General features: G+C 38.9%; 1 protein-coding gene across 1 annotated transcript; it reads right to left on the reverse strand.

Moving 5' to 3' along the window:
• Positions 1 to 20: 20 nt before the first annotated feature.
• LOC117321983 (iron-sulfur protein NUBPL-like) lies at positions 21 to 14,209 on the reverse strand. The gene is made up of 10 exons (XM_033876635.1): positions 14,081 to 14,209; positions 10,989 to 11,136; positions 9,734 to 9,768; positions 8,563 to 8,653; positions 6,192 to 6,231; positions 3,081 to 3,171; positions 2,665 to 2,758; positions 1,906 to 2,112; positions 1,647 to 1,729; positions 21 to 231 (listed from the first exon to the last, which is right to left on the reverse strand). The coding sequence occupies exons 1-10, from the start codon at positions 14,165 to 14,167 to the stop codon at positions 127 to 129; spliced, it is 981 nt and encodes a 326-aa protein (XP_033732526.1). The 5' UTR covers positions 14,168 to 14,209; the 3' UTR covers positions 21 to 126.
• Positions 14,210 to 24,986: the final 10,777 nt, after the last annotated feature.

Below are 24,986 nucleotides of genomic sequence, written 5' to 3' on the forward strand. Positions count from 1 at the left end.
AAAAAATCAAAATACCTTTGTAAATGAATCGGACATGTAATAAAATACAAAATCATGAAATGTATTATAAATATTTAACAAAAACCAATAACAAACAACATTGATGTATATTCTTTTTTGGAACTGCTAGCTTGAGTGACTATCCTGTTGGCTTTGTGGAGACGAATCTATCGGATCCATGGTGGACAGTTTATCCGTGATCCGTTCTGCTATCTGTTTGTAAACAAGGGCCTGAAACAGAAACAAAAACCTCAAAATAGAAATGGATTTCAACATAAATCACAGAAAATAAGAAACTGCATTATGGATAATAGATAATTTCTAGATTGTCAATTTTCGGACAAGATACAATTTTATGAGAAAATTCGGATTTGCTGATAATTTTTTTTTTCTCAAATGCAGTCATAGATTACAACCTGGCCATCGATTGTGATTTTATTCGATTAAATTTCTGCCTCAAACACAAACTGACACGCTAAACAGCCTAACTTTGACTATACAGTAGAACTGATACTGTAGATGTTTACTGTATTTATGCAATTTGAATTCCACAAAAGTGGATGTGTCCCCTGAGTTCCACTAAATTGAACGTGCCATTTGAGAAATTTCATGGTCACCATATGAAAATCATTCTACTTTCTGTTGTTGGTTTGAGGAGCTCAACACCTAAATAACAGCTAAGGATCATTGGCACATGATAAATTGTGTGTAGAATTTTCGGACTACTTATTATTGCAGTGAAACTCAACCAACAAGAGTGTCAGCACACTGAAGTACAATGCTGTAGCTAAGCACTATAACCTCATCTAGACCTATTCTACTGTCTCTAGCCAGGATTTAGCATTAAGCAAAAAAGTCATATCTACTTTTTTATGTGTCTGGTTTGAAATCAAATATGACATGGAGTTCAAAGACGATCTGTAACCCATCATGATAAAGTCACATATCAAGTTAGATTATTGTTTTATAAGAATTTACTATGTGCAAATGGCTATAACTCCGCCAAAAATTTATTATTGGCATCAGGATCAAACTCTGTCTGTAATACATATGATCCTGTTACTTACCTGTGGATACTGTGGTTGTGACACCACCACCGACTGTCCTCTGTCACCACCCTCCCTATTACTTACCTGTGGAGCCTCGGTCACCACCCTCCCTATTACTTACCTGTGAGACTGTGGTTGTGACAACACCACCGGCTGTCCTCTGTCACCACCCTCCCTATTACTTACCTGTGAGACTGTGGTTGTGACAACACCACCGGCTGTCCTCTGTCACCACCCTCCCTATTACTTACCTGTGGAGCCTCGGTCACCACCCTCCCTATTACTTACCTGTGAGACTGAGGTTGTGACACCACTACCGGCTGTCCTCTGTCACCACCCTCCCTATTACTTACCTGTGGAGCCTCGGTCACCACCCTCCCTATTACTTACCTGTGGAGCCTCGGTCACCACCCTCCCTATTACTTACCTGTGGAGACTGAGGTTGTGACAACACCACCGGCTGTCCTCTGTCACCACCCTCCCTATTACTTACCTGTGAAGACTGAGGTTGTGACACCACTACCAGCTGTCCTCTGTCACCACCCTCCCTATTACTTACCTGTGGAGTCCTCTGTCACCTCCCTCCCTATTACTTACCTGTGGAGACTGAGGTTGTGACACCACCACCGGCTGTCCTCTATCACTGCCCTCCCTAATACAGATATGTAAGGGCACATCGCCTACAAACACAAAATCAGGAGCTTTAAATCCATTCATTAAGACACCAGATACAGTTTATGAATCTATTTAACATTTTGATTTCTTTGTAGTTATAGAATTGAAACTTTTGGAGTTAAGGACAAGAAAGATCAGATTGCTACACTACAAAAAACTGTATCAAAATTTCAAAACATACCAATAATATCCATTCCCATATCGGAGGCTATAGTAGAAGCTCCATCCTTTCCGAAAATGTGTTCTGCATGGCCGCACTTTGGACAGACGTAAACGCTCATGTTCTGGACAAGTCCCAGCACTGGAACCTTTACATTATGAAACATTTGTGCACCCCGCCGTGCATCTAGTAGGGCTATGTCTTGAGGTGTGGATACAATCAGTGCACCTATAAAATACATAGCCTGAGACTTACATGTACTGGATATAGAGAAGTCATGTAAAGAGAGAAAACAAACTTGTAGTTGTACATTTGGCATTCATTACATCATCATAACTGATACACAAAACAGATTATATTTATTGATCATCATCATAAAGGAAACTTCTAAAATCAATAACCTTTTATTCACGACATATAGGAATGTCTCTGACCTTTGGTAGATAATACTGTGACCTTGATGTGATCAGCATGAAAGCCTTGTAGCAATGCAGACTGTGATGTCTTATTAACTATGGGAGGGGCATGTGATTTAATCTGGACATATCAGAAAATATTATTATATCATTTTTTTCTGTACTGGACCTGACCTTAACTTGGTATACTGGGGATTAATATGTTCAGTGTCCTTGATTTGACCTTGACTTACCAGAGATGGGTATGTTATGTGACCATGGTTTGACCTTGACTTACCAGAGATGGGTATGTTCTGTGACCTTAGTTTGACTTGACTTACCAGAGATGGATATGTTCTGTGACCTTAGTTTGACCTTGACTTACCAGAGATGGGTATGTTCTGTGAGATTGAGAGCTGTGTGTCCCCAGTCCCAGGCGGCATGTCCACCACCAGATAGTCCAGAGGACCCCATGTCACCTGTCAAAATAGACATCCTCAACTCCAGCACTCATGCATAAATTGTATGTATCTCACAAATCATTATTTCAGAATACTGGTATTAAGAAAGACAGATTTCTTAAGACAACAACAAATAAAGATATGTGTTCCCTACTTGCGGGTATCTTGTAGTTTTCTTGTTTTAAAAAGGTTGCTAAACATCCATTAAGTATATAAATACAGCACATAGTTCTGTTTTATCTGGAGTGTGATAATAATGGTACATCTGCCTAAATTACAGGATATATAAACCGGTCTTCAGAAGCTATAGTTTGTCTCCTTGAAGTAAAGGTATACATACTTGCCTGAGGAGTTTCTGTACAGCAGACATCACCATTGGTCCTCGCCAGACGATCGCCTGTTTGTCATCCACCAAAAATCCCATGGACATGCTGGCATACAAAATAAGTGTATAAACATCAATAACCTTACCAGGACGGTATATAGGTTGTACAGTAGAACTCGTCCATACAACCTACCAGGACAGTATACGGATTGTACAGTATAACTCGTCAGTACAACCTACCAGGACAGTATACAGGTTGTACAGTAGAACTCGTCAGTACAACCTACCAGGACAGTATACAGATTGTACAGTATAACTCTTCAGTACAACCTACCAGAACAGTATACAGATTGTACAGTAGAACTCGTCCATACAACCTACTAGGACAGTATACAGATTGTACAGTAGAACTCATCAGTACAACCTACCAGGACAGTATACAGATTGTACAGTACAACTTATCCATACAACCTACCAGGACAGTATACAGATTGTACAGTAGAACTCATCCATACAACCTACCAGGACAGTATACAGATTGTACAGTAGAACTCGTCCATACAACCTACCAGGACAGTATACAGATTGTACAGTAGAACTCGTCCATACAACCTACCAGGACAGTATACAGGGTGTACAGTAGAACTTGTCCATACAACATACCAGGACAGTATACAGATTGTACAGTAGAACTCGTCTGTACAACCTACCATGACGGTATACAGATTGTACAGTAGAACTCGTCAGTACAACCTACCAGAACAGTATACAGATTGTACAGTAGAACTCGTCCATACAACCTACCAGGACAGTATACAGATTGTACAGTAGAACTCATCAGTACAACCTACCATGACAGTATCAGGTTGTACAGTAGAACTCATCCATACAACCTACCAGGACAGTATACAGATTGTACAGTAGAACTCGTCAGTACAACCTACCAGGACAGTATACAGATTGTACAGTAGAACTCGTCCATACAACCTACCAGGAAGTATACAGATTGTACAGTAGAACACATCAGTACAACCTACAAGGACAGTATACAGATTGCACAGTAGAACTCGTCCGTACAACCTACCAGGACAGTATACAGATTGTACAGTAGAACTCGTCCATACAACCTACCAGGACAGTATACAGATTGTACAGTAGAACTCATCCATACAACCTACCAGGACAGTATCAGGTTGTACAGTAGAACTCATCCATACAACCTACCAGGACAGTATACAGATTGTACAGTAGAACTCGTCAGTACAACCTACCAGGACAGTATACAGGGTGTACAGTAGAACTTGTCCATACAACCTACCAGGACAGTATACAGATTGTACAGTAGAACACATCAGTACAACCTACCAGGACAGTATACAGATTGTACAGTAGAACTCGTCCATACAACCTACCAGGACAGTATATAGGTTGTACAGTAGAACTCGTCAGTACAACCTACCAGGACAGTATACAGATTGTACAGTAAAACTCATCCATACAACCTACCAGGACAGTATATAGGTTGTACAGTAGAACTCGTCAGTACAACCTACCAGGACAGTATACAGATTGTACAGTAGAACTCAACCATACAATCTACCAGGACAGTATACAGATTGTACAGTAGAACTCGTCAGTACACCCTACCAGGACAGTATACAGATTGTACAGTAGAACTCGTCAGTACAACCTACCAGGACAGTATACAGATTGTACAGTAGAACTCATCCATACAACCTACCAGGACAGTATACAGATTGTACAGTAGAACTCGTCCATACAACCTACCAGGACAGTATACAGATTGTACAGTAGAACTCGTCCATACAACCTACCAGGACAGTATACAGATTGTACAGTAGAACTCGTCAGTACAACCTACCAGGACAGTATACAGATTGTACAGTAGAACTTGTCCATACAACCTACCAGGACAGTATACAGGTTGTACAGTAGAACTCGTCAGTACAACCTACCATGACAGTATACAGATTGTACAGTAGAACTCGTCCATACAACCTACCAGGACAGTATACAGGGTGTACAGTAGAACTTATCCATACAATCTACCAGGACAGTATACAGATTGTACAGTAGAACTCGTCAGTACAACCTACCAGGACAGTATACAGGTTGTACAGTAGAACTCGTCCATACAACCAACCAGGACAGTATACAGATTGTACAGTAGAACTCGTCCATACAACCTACCAGGACAGTATACAGATTGTACAGTAGAACTCGTCCATACAACCTACCAGGACAGTATACAGGTTGTACAGTAGTACTCATCAGTACAACCTACCAGGACAGTATACAGGTTGTACAGTAGTACTCATCAGTACAACCTACCAGGACAGTATACAGGTTGTACAGTAGAACTAGTCAGTACAACCTACCAGGACAGTATACAGATTGTACAGTAGAACTCGTCAGTACAACCTACTGTACCAGGACAGTATACAGATTGTACAGTAAAACTTATCCATACAATCTACCAGGACAGTATACAGGGTGTACAGTAGAACTCGTCCATACAACCTACCAGGACAGTATACAGATTGTACAGTAGAACTCGTCCATACAACCTACCAGGACAGTATACAGGGTGTACAGTAGAACTTATCCATACAATCTACCAGGACAGTATACAGATTGTACAGTAGAACTCGTCAGTACAACCTACCAGGACAGTATACAGATTGTACAGTAGAACTCGTCCATACAACCTACCAGGACAGTATACAGATTGTACAGTAGAACTTGTCCATACAACCTACAAGGACAGTAAATGTTGCTCAGTAAAGCTTGTCAAACAAATTAGCTACCATGAAACAAACACAGCTAGATCTCTATACAATTTCCTTCTTTAACTCTGAATTAACTTTCCATTTTTCTTCAAAAGAAATAGGAATATACTTAAGAATATATTACCATAGAATTACTAGAAGTGTAACTGTGTTTCACAACATAAAACTCAGATGAATATACTTATGATCATTACAATTTTGTGTTTATCTTGATATTGATATTTTTTTTCTGTTGCATCTCATCAAAATTTTGAAAATGATGTGAATCAAATTCCTTACAATTTTTCTGAATTAAAATTTCAATCATTATACCTACCATTTGATACCAAAGTTCACCAGTGGCTTCATAAGATTTTCTGCAAACATGTAAATACACAATTATAATATTCATATACGTAACTAATATTTAAATTACATCAATGTATTCATTCACATACACGTAAACAATAATCCAAAATATTTATTGTACTGGTACATTATATTTATGATGAAAAATAACAAGAGGCCCAGGGGCCTTAACGGTCATCTGACTCTAAATTAAAACCCTTATATAATTGTAGTATGCATTCTCTGTAGCAAGTATATAGTGGCACTGTTGGCCATGGTGGCCATCTTGCATTTCTGACTGACCCAATAAATAATAACACTTGGTCTGGACCATCTAAGGATAATTTCTGGTAAGTAAGAGCTGAATCCCACCGGTGGAATTTGAGAAGAAGTTTAAAATAGGTGTTGTTCAGGAAAACCATGTTTGCGCAATCATGTTACAAAATGGCCACCATTGCTGCCATGTCAAAGTTTTTACGAGGCCAATTTTCAGCTCAATGGTACCAGTGGAACTGGAGAAGAAGTTTAAAATGTGTTTTTTAAGATAGCGGATATGGCGGCCATCTTGGATTTAAGACCAATCTGAAAAATAACAACACTTGGTCGGGATCATCTCAGGAACATTTCAGGAAAGTTTCAGCCCAATAGCACTGGTAGAACTTGAGAAGAAGTTTAAAATGTGTTTTTGAAGATGGTGGTTATGGTGGCCATCTTGGATTTCGAACCGACCTGAAAAATAACAACTCTTGTTTGGGATCAAATCAGGTGATTTCAGGCAAGTTTCAGCTCAATAGCACTGGTGGAACTTGAGAAGAAGTTTAAAATGTGTTTTTCAGGATGGCGGTTATGGCGGCCATCTTGGATTTCGGATCGGCCCGAAAAATAACAACACTTGGTCGGGATCATCTCAGGATCATTTCTGGCAAGTTTCAGCCCAACAGCACTGGTGGAAGTTGAGAAGAAGTTTAAAATGTGTTTTTCAAGATGACGGCTATGGCGGCCATCTTGGATTTCGGACCGACCCGAAAAATAACAACATTTGGTCACAAACATATCAGGATAATTTCAGGCAAGTTTCAGCTCAATAGCACTGGTGGAACTTGAGAAGAAGTTTAAAATGTGTTTTTCAAGATGGCGGCTATGGAGGCCATCTTGGATTTCGGACCGACCAGTAAAATAACAACACTTGGTCGGGATCATCTCAGGATCATTTCTGGCAAGTTTCAGCTCAATAGCACTGGCGGAATTTGAGAAGAAGTTTAAAAGGTGTTTTTCAAGATGGCGGCTATGGCGGCCATCTTGGATTTCGGACCGACCCGAAATAATAACAACACTTGGTCGGGATCATATAAGAATCATTACAGGCAAGTTTCAGCTCAATAGCACTGGTGGAACTTGAGAAGAAGTTTAAAATGTGTTTTTCAAGATGGCTGCTATGGCGGCCATCTTGGATTTCGGACTGACCCGAAAAATAACAACACTTGGTCAGGATCATCTCAGGATCATTTCTGGCAAGTTTCAGCCTAACAGCACTGGTGGAAGTTGAGAAGAAGTTTAAAAGGTGTTTTTCAAGATGGCGGCTATGGCGGCCATCTTGGATTTCGGACCGACCCGAAAAATAACAACACTTGGTCGCAAACATATCGGGATAATTTCAGGCAATTTTCAGCTCAATAGCACTGGTGGAACTTGAGAAGAAGTTTAAAATGTGTTTTTCAAGATGGCGGCTATGGCGGCCATCTTGGATTTCGGACTGACCCGAAAAATAACAACACTTGGTCGGGATCATCTCAGGATCATTTCTGGCAAGTTTCAGCCCAACAGCACTGGTGGAAGTTGAGAAGAAGTTTAAAATGTGTTTTTCAAGATGGCGGCTATGGCGGCCATCTTGGATTTCGGACCGACCCGAAAAATAACAACACTTGGTCGGGATCATCTCAGGATCATTTCTGGCAAGTTTCAGCCCAACAGCACTGGTTGAACTTGAGAAGAAGTTTAAAATGTGTTTTCAAAATGGCGGCTATGGCGGCCATCTTGGATTTCGGACTGACCCGAAAAATAACAACACTTGGTCAGGACCATCTCAGGATCATCTCAGGCAAGTTTCAGCTTAATCCCACTGGTGGAACTTGAGAAGAAGATTGAAATGTGAAAAGTTTACGGACGGCGGACGGCGCACGACGACGGACGAAGCATGATGACTATAGGTCATCCTGACCCTTCGGGTCAGATGACCTAAAAATTGTTAAATATTTGACAGAAATGGTTGAATGTAAATTTTGTAAAGATGAACCATCTCAGTTCAGAGCTTTAACCTCCTGTAGATATACCTGATGGATCGATACTATAAATAAACTTACGATTATTAATTTCTGGCTGCCCTTGTAGGTTCATCATACAGGGGATGGAGGGACCATGGATGTCAGCATCCAACAATCCAACTTGGGATTTCTGTAGATAAAGGGAAACACAATGATTATTAAGCAAACATAGAAAATAAGCTGCTACAAAGATCTAATCATTGAATAAAGGGAAATAACTCTATACATACTTGGTTTTCAGAACCTGAAATTATAGTAGAACCTGTGACTTGAAAAGTGTTAAAACTGGCCGAAGTATTTTACCTCCAAAATGTCCTAATATCTGGTCATACACTGTACATCATAGAATATTGTATTACATTCTCAACATATTGACTTCATCAACTATAAAAGTATCCTAAATCTGTCCATATATTACACCAATGGTGTAGGCCGTTTACACTCTCAACATATGTTGTCTTGCTTGACCTCTATGATGTATTTAGTCTGTATAATAATCCTACATATCTCTCTCTGAAAACAGTTTCAAGCTAACAAATCATTATATACATATCGTTGTCCATAGATCTCTATGAAAACTATAAAGACAAGCTAACAAATCATTATATACATATCATTGACCATAGATCTCTATGAAAACTATAGTGGAAAGCTAACAAATCATTATATACATATCGTTGACCATAGATCTTCATGAAAACTATAGTGTCAAGATAACAAATCATTACGTACAAATTGCTGACCAGATATATAAAGGAATAGAGATAAGATATGGAAACAAGCCTATTTTGGCAGTAAAGTTCCTGAAGGGTTTTGAAGATTATCGGTAATATTTCTGGTTGAATTTGTCATAAAATGTGGACCTTAAGCTTCCTGCTTGTACCAATAATGGTATCAACGGCTATGTCAGATCAGGTGAGTGTATACTAGTATACAGGCTGATGTTATTATTAATAATATGATTGAAAATATCTTGAAAACTAGTAAATGTCTTAAGATATAAATGCCCCCACTGCCACTTGACACCCCTAAACCTCAGCAGTTCCTGAGATTAGCTAGTTACATTGCATTGGGACAGGATGGGACAGGCATACATAACACTATATGCCCCCATTTCATGGCAAAAGTATACTTACAGATCTATTAAAAAACTGGTACCCTCAAATTTTCCAAGAATAACAATAATGTAATATTAATATATTTTACTTACGGGGTTGTTAGCAGCCAGTCCAAGTGCAAGATTTACTGAAATAAACACAGGAGAATAAAAACATAATTACACAGTCAATATTAGATTTTTTTTAAATGTTTGAACAAATCAGTTAATCTTTAACCAATACTTAGTCTTCTTACTCTGATAAACTTCAGTATAAAACATGGGCAAAGGCCAAAATTGTCCAAGAAGGATGTAAGTCACATCTCTGAACACAACAGCTACACTGCCATGCATAAATTAAAGTACTTACTGGAACATAGATATTTCAGTGGTAATCTTATTTTTGTGTTTTCATGTTGAAAATATCCTGCTGATTATACATAATTGCAGTTTCTGTATATTTTTTACTAAAGCAAGTGTTAATGAACTAATTTATGATTACACTAAACTGTTTCATTTCAATTAATACCATGTCAAGATGTGTGCACATCAAAATATCTGTGTTTGATATATAAACTAACAGATCACAAATGAAAAGTAAATTCTGATGTCGCAGTTAAATTATAAACTCAGAGATCACATGTGTAAACTAAAAAAAAGAGATTGCAGGTGAAAAATAAAAATCAGAGATCTCAGGTGAAAAGTAATCTTAGATATCACATGTGAGAAGTAGGGATCATAGTAACAAGTTGTAACTCAAAGATCACAAGTGAAAACAGCATATGTATATTTTATACCACAGAAGAATTAACAACATGATTCAAACATCTACATGCCCAGTATAAGATAACTTAAACTATAGCTAGTTACATGAAAATTTATACTCAACATGTATATATATTTGTATACTGTTTACTTCATTATGTAGATTTAGAATGTACCATTCCATCTTTATCAAAAAAGGTATAAGAACCTAATTTTTTTTTCTTTATGGATAACAACAGAGACTTACAAGGTAACCATGTTTCATTATCCAATATACCTGAGCCTATTACCTGTCGAAGAAAGGTGTAATGAAAAATACCCTACCTGTACTAGGCTTTGAATAAGAGTCCTAGGCTCTCGCTCTCTCCGAGCAGATATCCTATACACTAGGCCAAAGAATAATTCCTGCAAGCCTAAGTTAGTAAAGCAACTGTATACTCTCTACTCTTACACATTAGACATCAAATGTTATAGGAGATCTAGAGCAAAAAATGAAATAATGTGACCGCAGCTGAGATGAGGAACCTCTTAACTCTATACAGATGCTCTACCATTTGAGTTACCTTGCCACCATAGTTCATCCTAGTCCAACTCCACTACATACCTGCTGTAGTGGACTTTCCAACACCACCTTTTCCAGAAGCTACCACTACCACGTGTTTCACTCCAGGTATGGGTAACTTCTTAGGGAGTCCTCTAGCCATTCTTTCTTTTTGAAGTTCTTCTTTAGTTTTATTTCCACTTTTTATGCCCTGAAGGAAACAAGAAGTCAGCTTCAGATTAATTTTGTGTATGTTAAAAAAATCAAGAAATATGAGTTTTGCAGCCCAGTCAATTTTACTACCATATATCTTATAATGTATAACCAGAGACCTATATCAATATTTAGTATATAGGTCTCTGGTATAACTTAATGTCTAGTAATATATATCCACCCATATCTACCACTGTCATAATTTCAACAGTTAAATGTAGTAGCAAAAATAATTTAGATATCGAAACATATTCATGATGATGTCTTCTCCAGGTCATAAAATATAGTGGAATCTAAAACTATATTTAAAATGTTTCAAACTTCGCTATATCCAGAATGATATTGCCGACAATTTTAATTTGCTGTCGGCCAATTCAAATGCAATATGCATATGCAAGACGCAAGAAAGAGTACTAGTAAGAGCGCAGCTCATCGCGCCCGAAGGGCGCGAGAGCGAAGCTCTCTTTAAGACAACATGTGTATAAGCTATATTTCCAATCAAATCTATACCCCTTCAACATTGAAATCGTGTCCCGCGGGAAAAGTCGCGCGCCTCCAGTAGAGGCGCCCATGTTTGAAATATCGTTCCCTACACGACGAGATCTGACTGGTTTCTCTCTCGTCGAAACAAATAACTGAAAGTTAGTTCAAATTACTTAATTCTCGAAATATCCACACAACCCATGTCAAAGGCATGATTCATTCAAAAGTTACCATTTCTATTTTTCTTTTGACTGACGAGGTAAATGTATTTTGCGAATTTGATTGGCTTGAGATATTTTGTTAGTTACAAATGTACCTTAATCTGAACCCTCCCAGTTTCGGTGCTGATCAAATTGGATGCGAGAGTGGACTAAGAGGTTATTTTGCTGCACATGTGCATTATATAGAACAGTTTTTAATTGTATTATCATTAGATAACAGCATTGTAAGCACAAATTTCAAGGTTACAACCGAAAACCCTGAAATATTACTAAGTTGAACAACCCATTCAGAATGGTGCTGTTGTTGTCAAGCGTGACGTCATAAGAATTCAACGTCAAAGATTTCGCCAATGATTCCCGCCCTTTCTAAGCCCATATATTTTAAGAGTTTTTCGTCTTCCAGATGTCTTTGAAATATGTGATAATTTAAGGGAAACAATGCAATATCTTCTGTATTTTCTAAGTGGGTATAGATTGCATTAACTGCAGTAGTTTTTGCATTTTTTATTATAGAATTTTATCAAAACTTGTGTTTTATTAAGAAAACTTCATAATAAAAAAAAAAATCTTACTGTGCCGACCTCTTTACACCCTGGCCTTAAATTACTAGATATTGTGATTAACAAGGCATAATGAAATAATATATAGCACAAGTTATCATTGTACAAGGTGTATCAAAACATGTGAATGAGGAGATTTCATTCTGTTTGTATTAGTCTATCCAGAGACGTGTATCTTTCCAAAATCTATATGATGTTCTATTACAAACTTCCACGTTATAATTCTCATTGTCTAAGCATACAGTGAGGACGTTACGTATACCAACATTTACAGGAGAAAACAGACTTTGTAATTTATTTCTAAGTGTGGAAAACGAAACCTGTTTTTCACAACTTGTTCAATACGCATTCACTTCAAATTAAAAACCTCAATGTTTATAATATATTTCAAATAATAGTCTAAGTGGGTGATTTAGATATACATATTAATATATGTCCGTGCTTCAAAAACAAAACAAAAACAGAACCAAAACCCAAAACATGCATAAAACAAAATATAATATACGTCGCAAGTTTAATCGCAAATAGTTTATATAGCGATACGGTTGCCTTCTAGCCCTTTTGCTCGTCTGCAATGCGGCTGACTAGTAAACCGGGGGTCGCGTGTTCGATCCTGGTGGAGACTACTTGCTTTTCTGTTATATTTGGTGCCGTTGACCACTCCGAGATCAAGTTTTAGAAAATGAGAGGTTTCGTTGGGGATAAAACCTGGGTTAATGTGTGTTCGAGACGAACACGTTTGAAAAGTGAGAATAGTGGGGCAGATTTTAATTGTAAATAGTGTACATAGTGATACGGCCGCCTTGCTTCTAGTGTCGGTGATGGGGAATTTTTCCTTTAGCTTAGTCGGTAGAGCGGCAGGCCAGTAAGTAAGGGTCACGGGTTCGATCCCCTGTGGAGGCGCACTATATTCGCTTTCCTGTTATATATATCATGACAATCTTATATCGTCGGCACTTTTACGTTGTTAGTAGCATATGCAATGTGGCAGTAGAATAATGATGTCATTATATGCAGTGCACATGTCATCACGGATATGATATGTGCGATAATCTGGAATCCGGCAATGCAAAGTGAAGACAATGCTAGTCACATCAGGACAAACAATAAGAATTTCAGCCGATATTCGTATAGGTGCAATGCATTGTTAATTTTACAAGGTGTTTACATGTTGTTGTTGTCTTTTGTGTTTTTGTTTTGTTTTTTGTTTTGGAATGGGGGATGTATTAGGACCTATTATTGGCATACTTTGTAGCATATTTTGCAGACGCAATGTAGCATAATTAAAAAATAATGACAAAAAAAATAATCTAAAAATCTTTAAATGTAGTACAAGTTCTTAGACTGTTATTCGCATGTCCCTGTGTTTCATTGTAGCTGCGCTCTTCTAAGGCTTTGCCTTCATTCATATTAGTCTAGCCTTCGGTATGATTAGTCCGAATTCTATGAAAATATTGCTATGTAGATACAAGGTAGCTTCAAACGGCGATATCAATATCAGAACCCTTCAAATGAGGGTATGCTATGTGCCATCTCTAACCTTATTTTTATGATTAGTCAAAACTGGAGGTCCGTCAAAATAGGGTACGTGACCGTGAGTGACTGTCGGTAATGAAGGCCTAGAGCTAGGGAATGTCATCTCTTTTGCACCGACCTATTTATTGATAATCATACTCACAAATGGATTTTCGTGTGTCGACATTAAGCGACATAACTTTCTGTACAGACATCCTACTCCTTTGACTTTCGTTACGCTCACATTCATAATCGACTTTATTCGTGTTTACTTTTCTTGTTTTCTGAAACAAAAGAGTTCCGTCAACTGAGCTATGACTGAGCTAACCTGTAGCGGAATGGTGCTTAGTTTTTCCGCTACAACAGAAGCTTATGATTCAGGACCATGAGAACTCAAAAGAAAAAGTGAAGAGTACGGTCAATTTTAATTCATTTCATAAATTTTAATATTGCACAAAAGTCGAAACATCAGCAATGTTAATTTCCAATTGGGGTCGACCTAAAGATTTTACACTTAGAGACCATGCACTCACCGATACATTAATTGCTTTATGCCATCAAAGTTGGTTCCCTTGGATACAATTAACCCAAATTAATCGATGATATACTTGCCTGATTAACTAATTACGTAACTTAATTACTAAACTAAGAACGCAGATTGTCACAAAACAGATGAAAAATAAATATTAAATTCAGCGAAATAGGAAAGTTTGAATCATAAACTAAACACCAAAATACTATAAGATTAAGTATACCGTCGGTAGCAATTATTTCTTAAACATTTCGTGCAGAAAACGTCATTTTGTTTAATGTCTTCCATATTCAGTCCACTCAAACTTATTTAGCGTGTACTCGGTATAGATAGCTTTAAATTATTACTTACTAATCATGCCCAAAGATCAAAGCTTCAACATTTATGCAAAGTGGTGTTGTTGTTTTTTGGTTTTGATGTGTGTCAACCTCAATGACTTGATGAACGATAGTGGACTTAACAAACCACCCGTTACACTCCAAACCTTAATGTTCATAATATAGAACAACCCGTAGCACGCATACTGTAAGTAATGCTTGTGGAGGCCACGTCCTTATGTAGCCGTTTCAGGAGAACACACAATCTCTTTAACGCCAGAGTTTCCAGTCCAAGTGTTTATTAATATAATATGGAAGCCTACAATTAAATAAAGTACTAATAATACCAATGGACAGGATAATTGTAGGAAATAAATAGATAATAAGAGATAGAATATACTTTTACATGAATATTATAATATAAATGAAGATATTATTACACTATTATAATATTACTACATATCAACAGTATACTGGTTAGTCTGTCTTACCAGGTTCCAGGGGATGACAGGCCAACCGCCCAGCTCCATGCCATAGGTATAAGTGAGAGTGAAAGGGATTGGGGTGTGTGAGGGCATGTGGCTGCGCATGCGCCTTCGAGTATTCTCGAGATGCATGCACAGTCACAGGTGATTGATACTCATACATTCCACTCTCTCAATCAAGCGACACTAACATGCACACATGGACAGGCTAGGCCCGGATTATGTATTGAGTAATATATATAATACAACTATATACAACTGTATAAATATATACACAGTCTACATACTTCCCTGCTGAGTGAAATGACTCCAGGCATTTTCAATTCTAGATAAATTCCAAATTACTAATATTCAAATGTAATGGAAAACTAGTTTGAACCAACATCATTGTTCCAGCACATGAGATGACACCCAAGTGGAAACTATGCAATTATATCATGTTACACTAAATATACTCAAGCCATCGAGGTGCTTCAAACTTGTTGAAGCGAAACCTATGTTTTCAAAATATTAAGTTCATTAAACTGGTAAACATAACTATATAGTATCATTTTTACAAATGATAGGTTATGAATACTATCCAGGGCATGGGATTTATTATGGACGTCCTATATGTACCAATTACCCTATATATTGCATGTTATGATGTAACTTTGCCTACTGGGTCCAGGGACAATATATATCACTCCAAGCTGCACTTTTACAAGTACTTCGGATACATCTCATTATAACTCACAGAACTGGCAAACAAAACAGTCCAATCTAAATCTAAATATATCAAAGGAACTGATCAAGTTGGGATCCAAGGGAGACAATCCATAACAGTTATGAAGCTGTTATTACCCAATGAGGACCATTAGACCAATTTAGGTTTAAAATATTACAGGATATAAAGATAAAAACACACAAATCTCTGATCTAATAGTGGAGAGGTTGGGGATACCCCTACCGGTCTCCTTAGACCAAACTGATTCAATTAAAATATACATGAATACTTAAAACATAGTAAGGATAATTGTACATATTTTCTAAAGATTTGTACTGTTACGTTACTGTTATACGAATACCTCATTGTCATTGCCACTTACAGCCTGTACGGGAAATATCCAGTTTCCATAGCGATCTGGAGGTTTACGGGCACGATTTGAACGCCGCACTTCCGGAATTTCAAAACCAGAAGTGTTTTCCTCCTGAATACTAGTTTCATTGTTATCACTATGGAAATACTCAGGGTTAGGAACAGATAAATCCATGATACCAGCTGGATTAGTGAAATCCGATTCATTTATGACCGGTATCGTGTCTGATTCATCAGCAACTGTCGCCAATGTTCCCGAGTCAAGACTTGGCTCATTAAACCCTTGCTGTGCAGCTGGTGAATTTCCCTGTTGCTGCTGGTGATGCCTTCGTCGCCTCAGGGTTGTGGTGATTTCATCCTCAGACTCTGATTCTGTGTCTGACGATGATGATGCTGATCCTGGTTTTGTTTGAGTAGGGGGAACTGACTTTTTACTGTTTCCCTTGCGGTTTTGCAGTTTAGAGGGATCTCCCACAGGAATTGTGTTAAATGGGAGGAGCATGTTTCTGTGCAGGGTCCTGCGAGGTCCCTTACCAGATTCTAGCTTTACCTCGTACACAGGAATATCACTATTCGGTATATTAGAGACCAAATAGGGTTCCCGATCCCAACGATCTGCCAGTTTGTGTTTCCCCTTGAGGCCGACCTTCCTAGTGAGGACTCTGTCGCCAACCTCAAGCCTAGACTCATGTATAGACCGGTCATACCGGTGTTTATTCTGAGCAGCTTGCTTGGACGCCTCAGTCTGGGCTGCTTTATAAGCATACTTCATCCTTTTTCGCAGTTTGCTAACATAGGAGGAGTGGTCCCCTGCTCCCTGCTGACCAGGGTCAGTACCAAAAAAGGCATCAACCGATAATCGAGGGTGCCAACCGAACATGAGATAGTGGGGGGAATAGCCGGTGGCACCACTCTTAGTGGCGTTATATGCCTGAACTAGTGGTGCTATGTAAGACTTCCAGTCGGTCTTTTTCTCATCCTCTAGGGTAGCTAACATACTGAGGAGAGTTCTGTTGAACCGTTCAGCAGAGCCATTACCCATAGGGTGGTAAGGAGTAGTCCTGGTCTTCTTAACCCCTGCAAGCTTGCAGAGTTCTGCTATAACTTTGGACTCAAAGTTACGACCCTGATCACTATGCAATCTTTCAGGAAAGCTGTAAATTGCAATGAAATGCTCATACAGCGCTTTAGCTGTAGTGTGTGCTTTCTGATTGCGACAAGGTATAGCCTGGGCATACCTTGTAAAGTGGTCAGTAATGACTAACACATCCTCATAGCCACCTTTGGACTTGTCCACCCCGAGGAAGTCAATACAGACTAACTCCATGGGTCTGGACGTCACAATAGGAATCAACTCAGCAACAGCTTTCACTGGTGTCTTACGTAAAACACAGCGCTCACAACCCTCGACTTTACTGTCTACATCTTTCCCTAGACCTGGCCAATAGAAACGCTGACGTGCTAACCAGAGTGTTCTTTCTTTACCCTGATGACCTGCATCATCATGTACACCCTTTAGGGCGAGGGAATGGTATTTCTCTGGCAACACCAGCTGTTTCACATCTCGACCGTCTAGAGAAGCGGTTCTATACAGAATCCCATCCCAGAGACTCAACTTATTCCAAGTCCTCATCAGCTTCTGGACATATGGGGATTCACTTCTGAGTGTTTTCCCCCTGGGATGAAAACCGGTTCTCAAGAGCTCTGAAACTCTAGCTATGTCTCCATCATCCTTTTGTTCTTTCTGCCAATCAATTGTACCTAGCGTATCAGATAAAACTGCACACTCACTGGCCACATGAGGCACAGCTTCACCCACTACACAATCCATTAATGGGGCAACAGTGATAGCAGATTGGCAAATAGCCTTGACAACATCCGGATTCATTTGAGACATGCGTGAGAGACCGTCCGCATCAGCATTATTTTTCCCAGGTCTATAATGTAAGGTAAAATTGTAATTGGCCAATGCAGCTACCCAACGGTGACTGGTTGCATCCAGCTTAGCCTTACCCAGCACATAAGTCAGAGGATTATTGTCAGTGACAACCTGAAACGTATTACCATAGAGGTAATCGTGGAATTTGTCTGTGACTGCCCACTTAAGAGCTAAAAACTCCAACTTATGAGCCGGATAATTCCGTTCATTGGGTCTCAAGCCGCGACTTGCGTATGCAATCACTTTCTCTACACCATCTTGTTTTTGATAGAGCACAGCACCCAAACCGAGTGCACAAGCATCTGTATGGACAATGAATGGCTTCGAGAAATCTGCATAAGCTAGAATAGGAGGATTCACCAGTTTCTCTTTAACAGTGTCAAAAGCTGCCTGCTGAGGCTCACCCCACACCCACTCAGCAGCTTTCTTGGGTTTTGACTTAGATTTAGGCTTAGGTTTAGCCTTTGATTTCCTTGTCAAATCATGACCCTGTAAGAGTTTGTTGAGGGGTTGAACAAGTTTAGAAAAGTCTTTGATGAAGCGTCTATAGTAGCCGCTAAACCCCAGAAACTGGCGTAACTCCTTTATATTCTTTGGCGGAGGCCATTTTTTTACAGACGACACCTTTTCAGGATCTGTCGCTATACCTTTTTCTGAGACAACATGTCCAAGATATGTAACTGATGTCTTGAAAAATTCACATTTTGAGGGTTTTAATTTGAGGCCGTGTTTCACTAGTCTGGCAAAAACTGACTCTAACCTGGTAAGGTGTTCGTCAAAGGTTCTGGAAAAAATTAGAATGTCGTCTAGGAAGATAAGACATTCCTTGAGGTGCATATCACCCATGCATTTCTCCATGAGACGCTGAAAACACGCCGGAGCACAACTCAAACCAAAACCCATTCTGTTTGTCTCCCAGAAACCCAGGTTACCAACAGAAAAAGCTGTCTTTGGTTTGTCAGACTCCTCAACTTCAACCTGCCAGTATCCAGACCTTAAGTCAAGTTTTGAAAAAAAACGTGACCCGATCAGACTGTCAACTGTATCGTCAAAGCGAGGTAGCATATAAGCATCCTTACGCGTGCGCGAGTTCAGCATACGGTAGTCTATACAGAATCGTAAAGACCCGTCCTTTTTCCGTACTAACACTACATTAGAACTATAAGGACTACTCGATTCTCTTATGACACCCGCATCATGCATCTCCTTGACATGCTGACGGACCTCCTCATACATACCAGGCGGTATTTTGCGATAGGGTTGTTTAAATGGTCTATCGTCTATGAGGTCAATGCGATGTTTCACAAGATCCGTACAACCAAAGTCAAAAGGACTGGTTGAAAAAGCATTTTTCCAGTTACCTAGAACTTGACGTGCCCTCAACAGTTGCTCGTCGGTAAGGTTCTCATAGTCAATTACTATGCCTAGTTCCTCAGGAACAGATTTGACATTTTGTTTAGTGTCAGCTGGTAGGTCTGAAGCCAAATTATCCACTACTTTTACTGGGTTAGCAGTGCAAATAATACTTTTTGGCTTAATAGTAACAGATTTACCCGTTACATTACATACCTTTACAGGAATTTTCACACTTGACACATTGTTATGAACCTTAATGACACGAGGACAAACTGTATATTTCAGGTCAGAGTTAATGGTATTCTCAGTAACAAGATTTTGTATATCTGGATCAAGTCCCCTTGCTATGCCAGTAATAACCATGGACTCATAAGGAGCCAAAGTGATTTGTTTCCTGCTCAAGGTTTTCACAGAGTAGGAGCAAGTTATACTGGACACAGCAATTTCCCATTCTGATGGTAAAATGACGTCATCCAAGGCTAATGATTTTACGACACGTATTACATTAGTACCTAACAGCGCTGGACACTGCTGGTTATACTCTGTATCTGGCACAACAAGTAACAACACGTCAAAACTAGCAGAAGACAACAATGATAGACTGACAGTACATTCAATGTAGCCTAAATAATTCAAGAGTGAGCCATTAGCGACTCTAACCTCTAACCCCAAGGAATTAAGTTCCTGTAATGGAGGTTTTTCTGTTAGACTATTATAAAATGAAACAGATATGGTGGAAATCATTGAACCACTATCAATAAGACCTTTGACCTCTTGACCTTGAATAGTAATGAGGGCCTCGTTAGATGGTCCCAAAAGCTTATCCATTAACTCAGTACTGTGGCCACTCGCCATATGACCGGCCTCTGTTTGACCACATTCAGAGACCGCTACTCTTTTGGGTCAGACTTTTGATCTTTTTTTCCATGACTTTTGTTACCCTTGTAACCTTTGCCACGACCTCGACCTCTGTAGCCTGATTTCGATCTCTGATCATCTCTATCTGATGTGGTTTTACCAAGTTTGGAAAGTATTTGATCAAATTTGGACTCGAGATTAGAGGACATTTTTTCCTCCAGTGCCTTCAACTTTTTGTCCAACTCTTTACTAAGGTCGGTAGTGCACTGTTGGTCAACCTCACAATTGACAGCATGACTTTGACCCTTTTTTTTATTGTCTTGCTTGTCAGTACTATCCTGCCTACCTGCTACACCAGATTCCGACAGAGAAATTTCCTTATCAACAATGCGTATCTCGCGTAAAAGCTCATCAAAGTTCATTAATGAGTCATATTTATGTCGTGTCTGACTCTTTAGCCTATCTGAACGCAATGATGTCCAGAACTTATGCCTAAGCATATCATTTCTGGATGACGACTGGAGAGAACCATTGTCAATGGCCGTCTGCAACAGGGTTTCTAATCTGCACCCAAAATCGGTAACAGACTCGCCTTGTCTCTGCGACGAGTTAAAAAACTCTTGCATAAGCATACCATGGGTAGATATATCTCCGAACAATGTGTCCAGCTTACGGAGTATATCTGTAATGGTAGGTCTCTCCCCCAGAGAGATAAGTATTCTTCTGGCGGTTCCCCTTAGCGAGCGACGTACTGCTTGCACTAAAGTACTTGGAGAAACCTCTTCATCTCCATGCAAGCAACGGATCTCGTAACGCCATTCCTGATAGGTTACCTCCCCTTTTGGTGGAGGTTCAGTACCAGAAAATATGGGGATTTTGGGAAAATTATGGGAAACTCGACCCGAGTTGGTTTCATCAAGACCAGTATTATGTTGTGAAAATACTGAACTGGTCCTATCTCTCGATAAGAGAGGTATTTGACTTGAGGGCTTAGGAGTGGTAAAACTAATCTCCTCCTTAACAGGCACTATGCGGTATTTACCAGAGGCAAGTAAACGTCTCAACATCTCCTCCTCTGAGAGTGTATTCCCCTTAGTAAAAGGGTTTCCTATACCATCACCAACCCGTTCCCCAGTATTGACCTGCTCATCAGCAGCAGTGCCCCTAGCACTCTCATCACCTTGTTCGGTGATTCGAACTGGTTTACTTTTAACCTCAGAATCTGACATCCTGTTCAAATTCTCTACAGACAATCAATAAAGATTTTGCAAACAAACCTTTTCATCCAAGAACGGGCTAAAAGTTCTTTTGGATGTACACCATCCCTAAATAAACCAAAATTGATAGTAGGAGGTTTGCCAGCTCTTTTATACAGAAGAAGATCAGATTTAAAATTAAGAGAAAAAACATCACCTAGTGGGTTAACCCTAGTGTTTACAGATTTTATGGCGTTATTGAGGATATCAATCCGTCTAGCCAATACAGAATCTTGCTCTGCAAGCACAGGTGCCTGTGAGGCTGTATATCCTTTACATAAATTCCAATGTTGATGGAATTATTACTAGGACGTTAAATACGATTATCATATGACCGATAGCGACTAAACAAATTTTGCAACGATATACCCATACCCCGATCTCACTGTACTTTTGACATTACTTTTTTTTTACATTTTCTTCAAGTAATAAATAGCTTCTATGTCCTATAATGATTTGAAATATATTAAAGCGCTTCTACCCTTTTTACAAAATCGCATCTGACGTAGACTTATAACTGAATACAGTTTCGTTCTCACAATGAGGGATAGGTGTGTAGGTGCGGGTTGTGAAGTTGTCTTTGTGAGAGACATTAAAACCAAGAAATCTCCTAAAAACCTTTATACTTCCCTAGCACAATTGGTTTCTTGACGTTTTATAAGCAGATGGCAATGACTTTACTGGTGATTGACATGTGTGCGAGGTGTTTCAAGAATTACCAGGAACGAAAGCCCCAACCTGAAGATCAAAACGTTGGTGTTGATGATACGTGGCAGAACATCCCATTATTATCCGTAGAGGATATATGTTATATCTTACCAGGTAAAAAGCACATTATGAATTAATCAAAACTCAATCATTTTGCCCAAACGCACAAAATACCAACTCATTTTTCATCACAAACTGTGATGTCCTTGGTCCTAAAGTATTCCTTCACATCATCTCATAGGGGAAAGATCTTAACCTTAACGCGCTGATGACAGGGAAATGTTGACTTCTCGGCTACCATGTAGATCAAAATGAAATCGTCAATGATCTTTTAGAGACATTACATATGCTATTAATGTAGATGTTTTTTTGTTGTTGTTGGGTTTTTTTGGAGGAGGGGTATACTTTGCGCTACTTCTCTCTGGAACATGCATGTTCTAAAGCCTGGACAAGAACACAGTTTCTGGAAATGCTTTAACATATCAGTATCCAACATATCGAAACATTTCATTCCATAGTAAAACATTAGACATAACTATTGTTCCATTGCTCCTTGGACGTGAACAAATATTTTGGAGCAAAACAAAATGTTCTCCGAATTAAAGGGTTTTTTTTGGCAAGCAAGCGACAGTCATACTTGATGGTACACATATCTGTATACTTAAGTTCTGATCACAAGCTCCAGAGAATCTCCTACTGTGGCCAGAAGAAGCGGGACTATTTGAAGTTTGAAGTTTCTTGGAAGCGATAATGATGCGAAGAAGACAAAAATCATCATGGGTAGTCTCTCCTGGCTTGAGAAAGATGACAATGTCGGGTTACTGATAGAAGGTTTAGGGATGTTTCGCCAGGTTTGGAATCACGTGGTTTGACAACAAAGATGCCTTCTTATCTAAAACCTTGGCAGACTCAAATGATGACCTACAAGCTAACCTTGGCAGATCAATGACTAACTCCAGTTAGGTAGTGGAGTCATATCCCACACAATTCAAGTAATGGCTGTTTTAAAACACAAATTGCCTCCAACTTTTTCATTTATGTCATCGAGACACTCGTTAGAATAGTAACAGCCTGTCTCCATGGAATCCGATAAGCTATATATATATACCAGAACACCAGAGCGAGATGCATTGGTAAAGGAACTGGTTGACAAAATGAATGTGCCTTAGTGTCACAACACCTTAGATCAGCATGTGAAAGATGAGCCAGATCTTACCAAAAGGGCAAAGTCACTATCTGTCAAACTAGATTCAGCTGCGGATAAATGTGGCTTTCTAAAGTTAGACATGGGATACATTCGGGCAATATCCTCTGGCACATACCAAACATCACTAGCTGCTGGCTACATCAGTCAGCACCTCAGTGATGATGGTGACTACGAGATCTGGATCTATCGGCACTCACGGGACATTGTACGATGTCAGATCCACTCGAGGGATATGAGCAGTGTAAAGTAAAATGTTATATCCAAAAGACAAAAGGTTTGAGAGAAATCTCAAGTAATGTAGATATCGATACCAACCGCCATCTTCAAGGCATTTTTTATATTTAATTTCAGTTCTGATATCAGTTCACTTTACAATATTTCAACGCAAACATATTTTCCCTTATGTTCCTTTTCCTTTTAAAAATCACATATCATTATTGTCAAGCAATTTTAATTACTTCGCACAAAACTCCTAATTACTATTTTTGGACAATTTATTTCATAATGTTTGGAGATTTTTTAGCACATGATTATGAATGGACTGCATTGGGAAGTTGTGGTTTTGACCTTCCGAAAATTTAATTTTCTTACTAAAAATGCAGCACATTTTTATCTCATGTTCCGAATGTATTCAGAATTGTAACTTCTTGCTTTGCATACACGATACCTAACATTTTATTACCAGCATGCTCATGTTTAGTTTTCTCAATAACAAAAAAGAAGAATTGATATTGTAACATTTCACCCGACAACCAAAAGGCACTAAATTCTGCGAATTTGCATGTTTGGACTTGAGTGCCTATTTGTAAACGTAGGACTACGCAAGCTATCGTTTTGCTTCTGAGGCCATTTTGAAACCCCACCTTTGATCTTTTGTCGACATCCTCATGTCATCGAAGGGTGTTGTATTTATGTTGTCCCGGAGAAAGTTAGGCCGTGTTCGGTGCTCGTTGGCATGGCTGATGGCCTCATTATTACCACACTAGTTCTTGATATAAGAAAGTGACATTACACGAATTTGACCTAGATTTGTATGGCGGGTGTTGTCGATGACGAGACATTTTACCTTGCCTTGCCTTTGCGTACTAGTACTGTAATGTATTCTCTACAGTGGATCTACACAAACAAGTAATGCAAGCCAATATATGGCGGAGACGTACCATACAATCTGATTTCATAACTAAGATCTTATCTAGATTAACAGGAAGAAATTGTTTTAATCTTCAAAGACCAATTAAAATAATTAACAAGGAAGTTCCTGTTTTAAGAAAACAAACAAATATTCTATATACAAGGGTAGTAACTCATATATAGGAACTAACAAACTCTTGGC

The sequence above is a fragment of the Pecten maximus genome, chromosome 2, assembly GCF_902652985.1.
Source record: "Pecten maximus chromosome 2, xPecMax1.1, whole genome shotgun sequence".
Taxonomy (NCBI): Eukaryota; Metazoa; Mollusca; class Bivalvia; order Pectinida; family Pectinidae; genus Pecten; species Pecten maximus.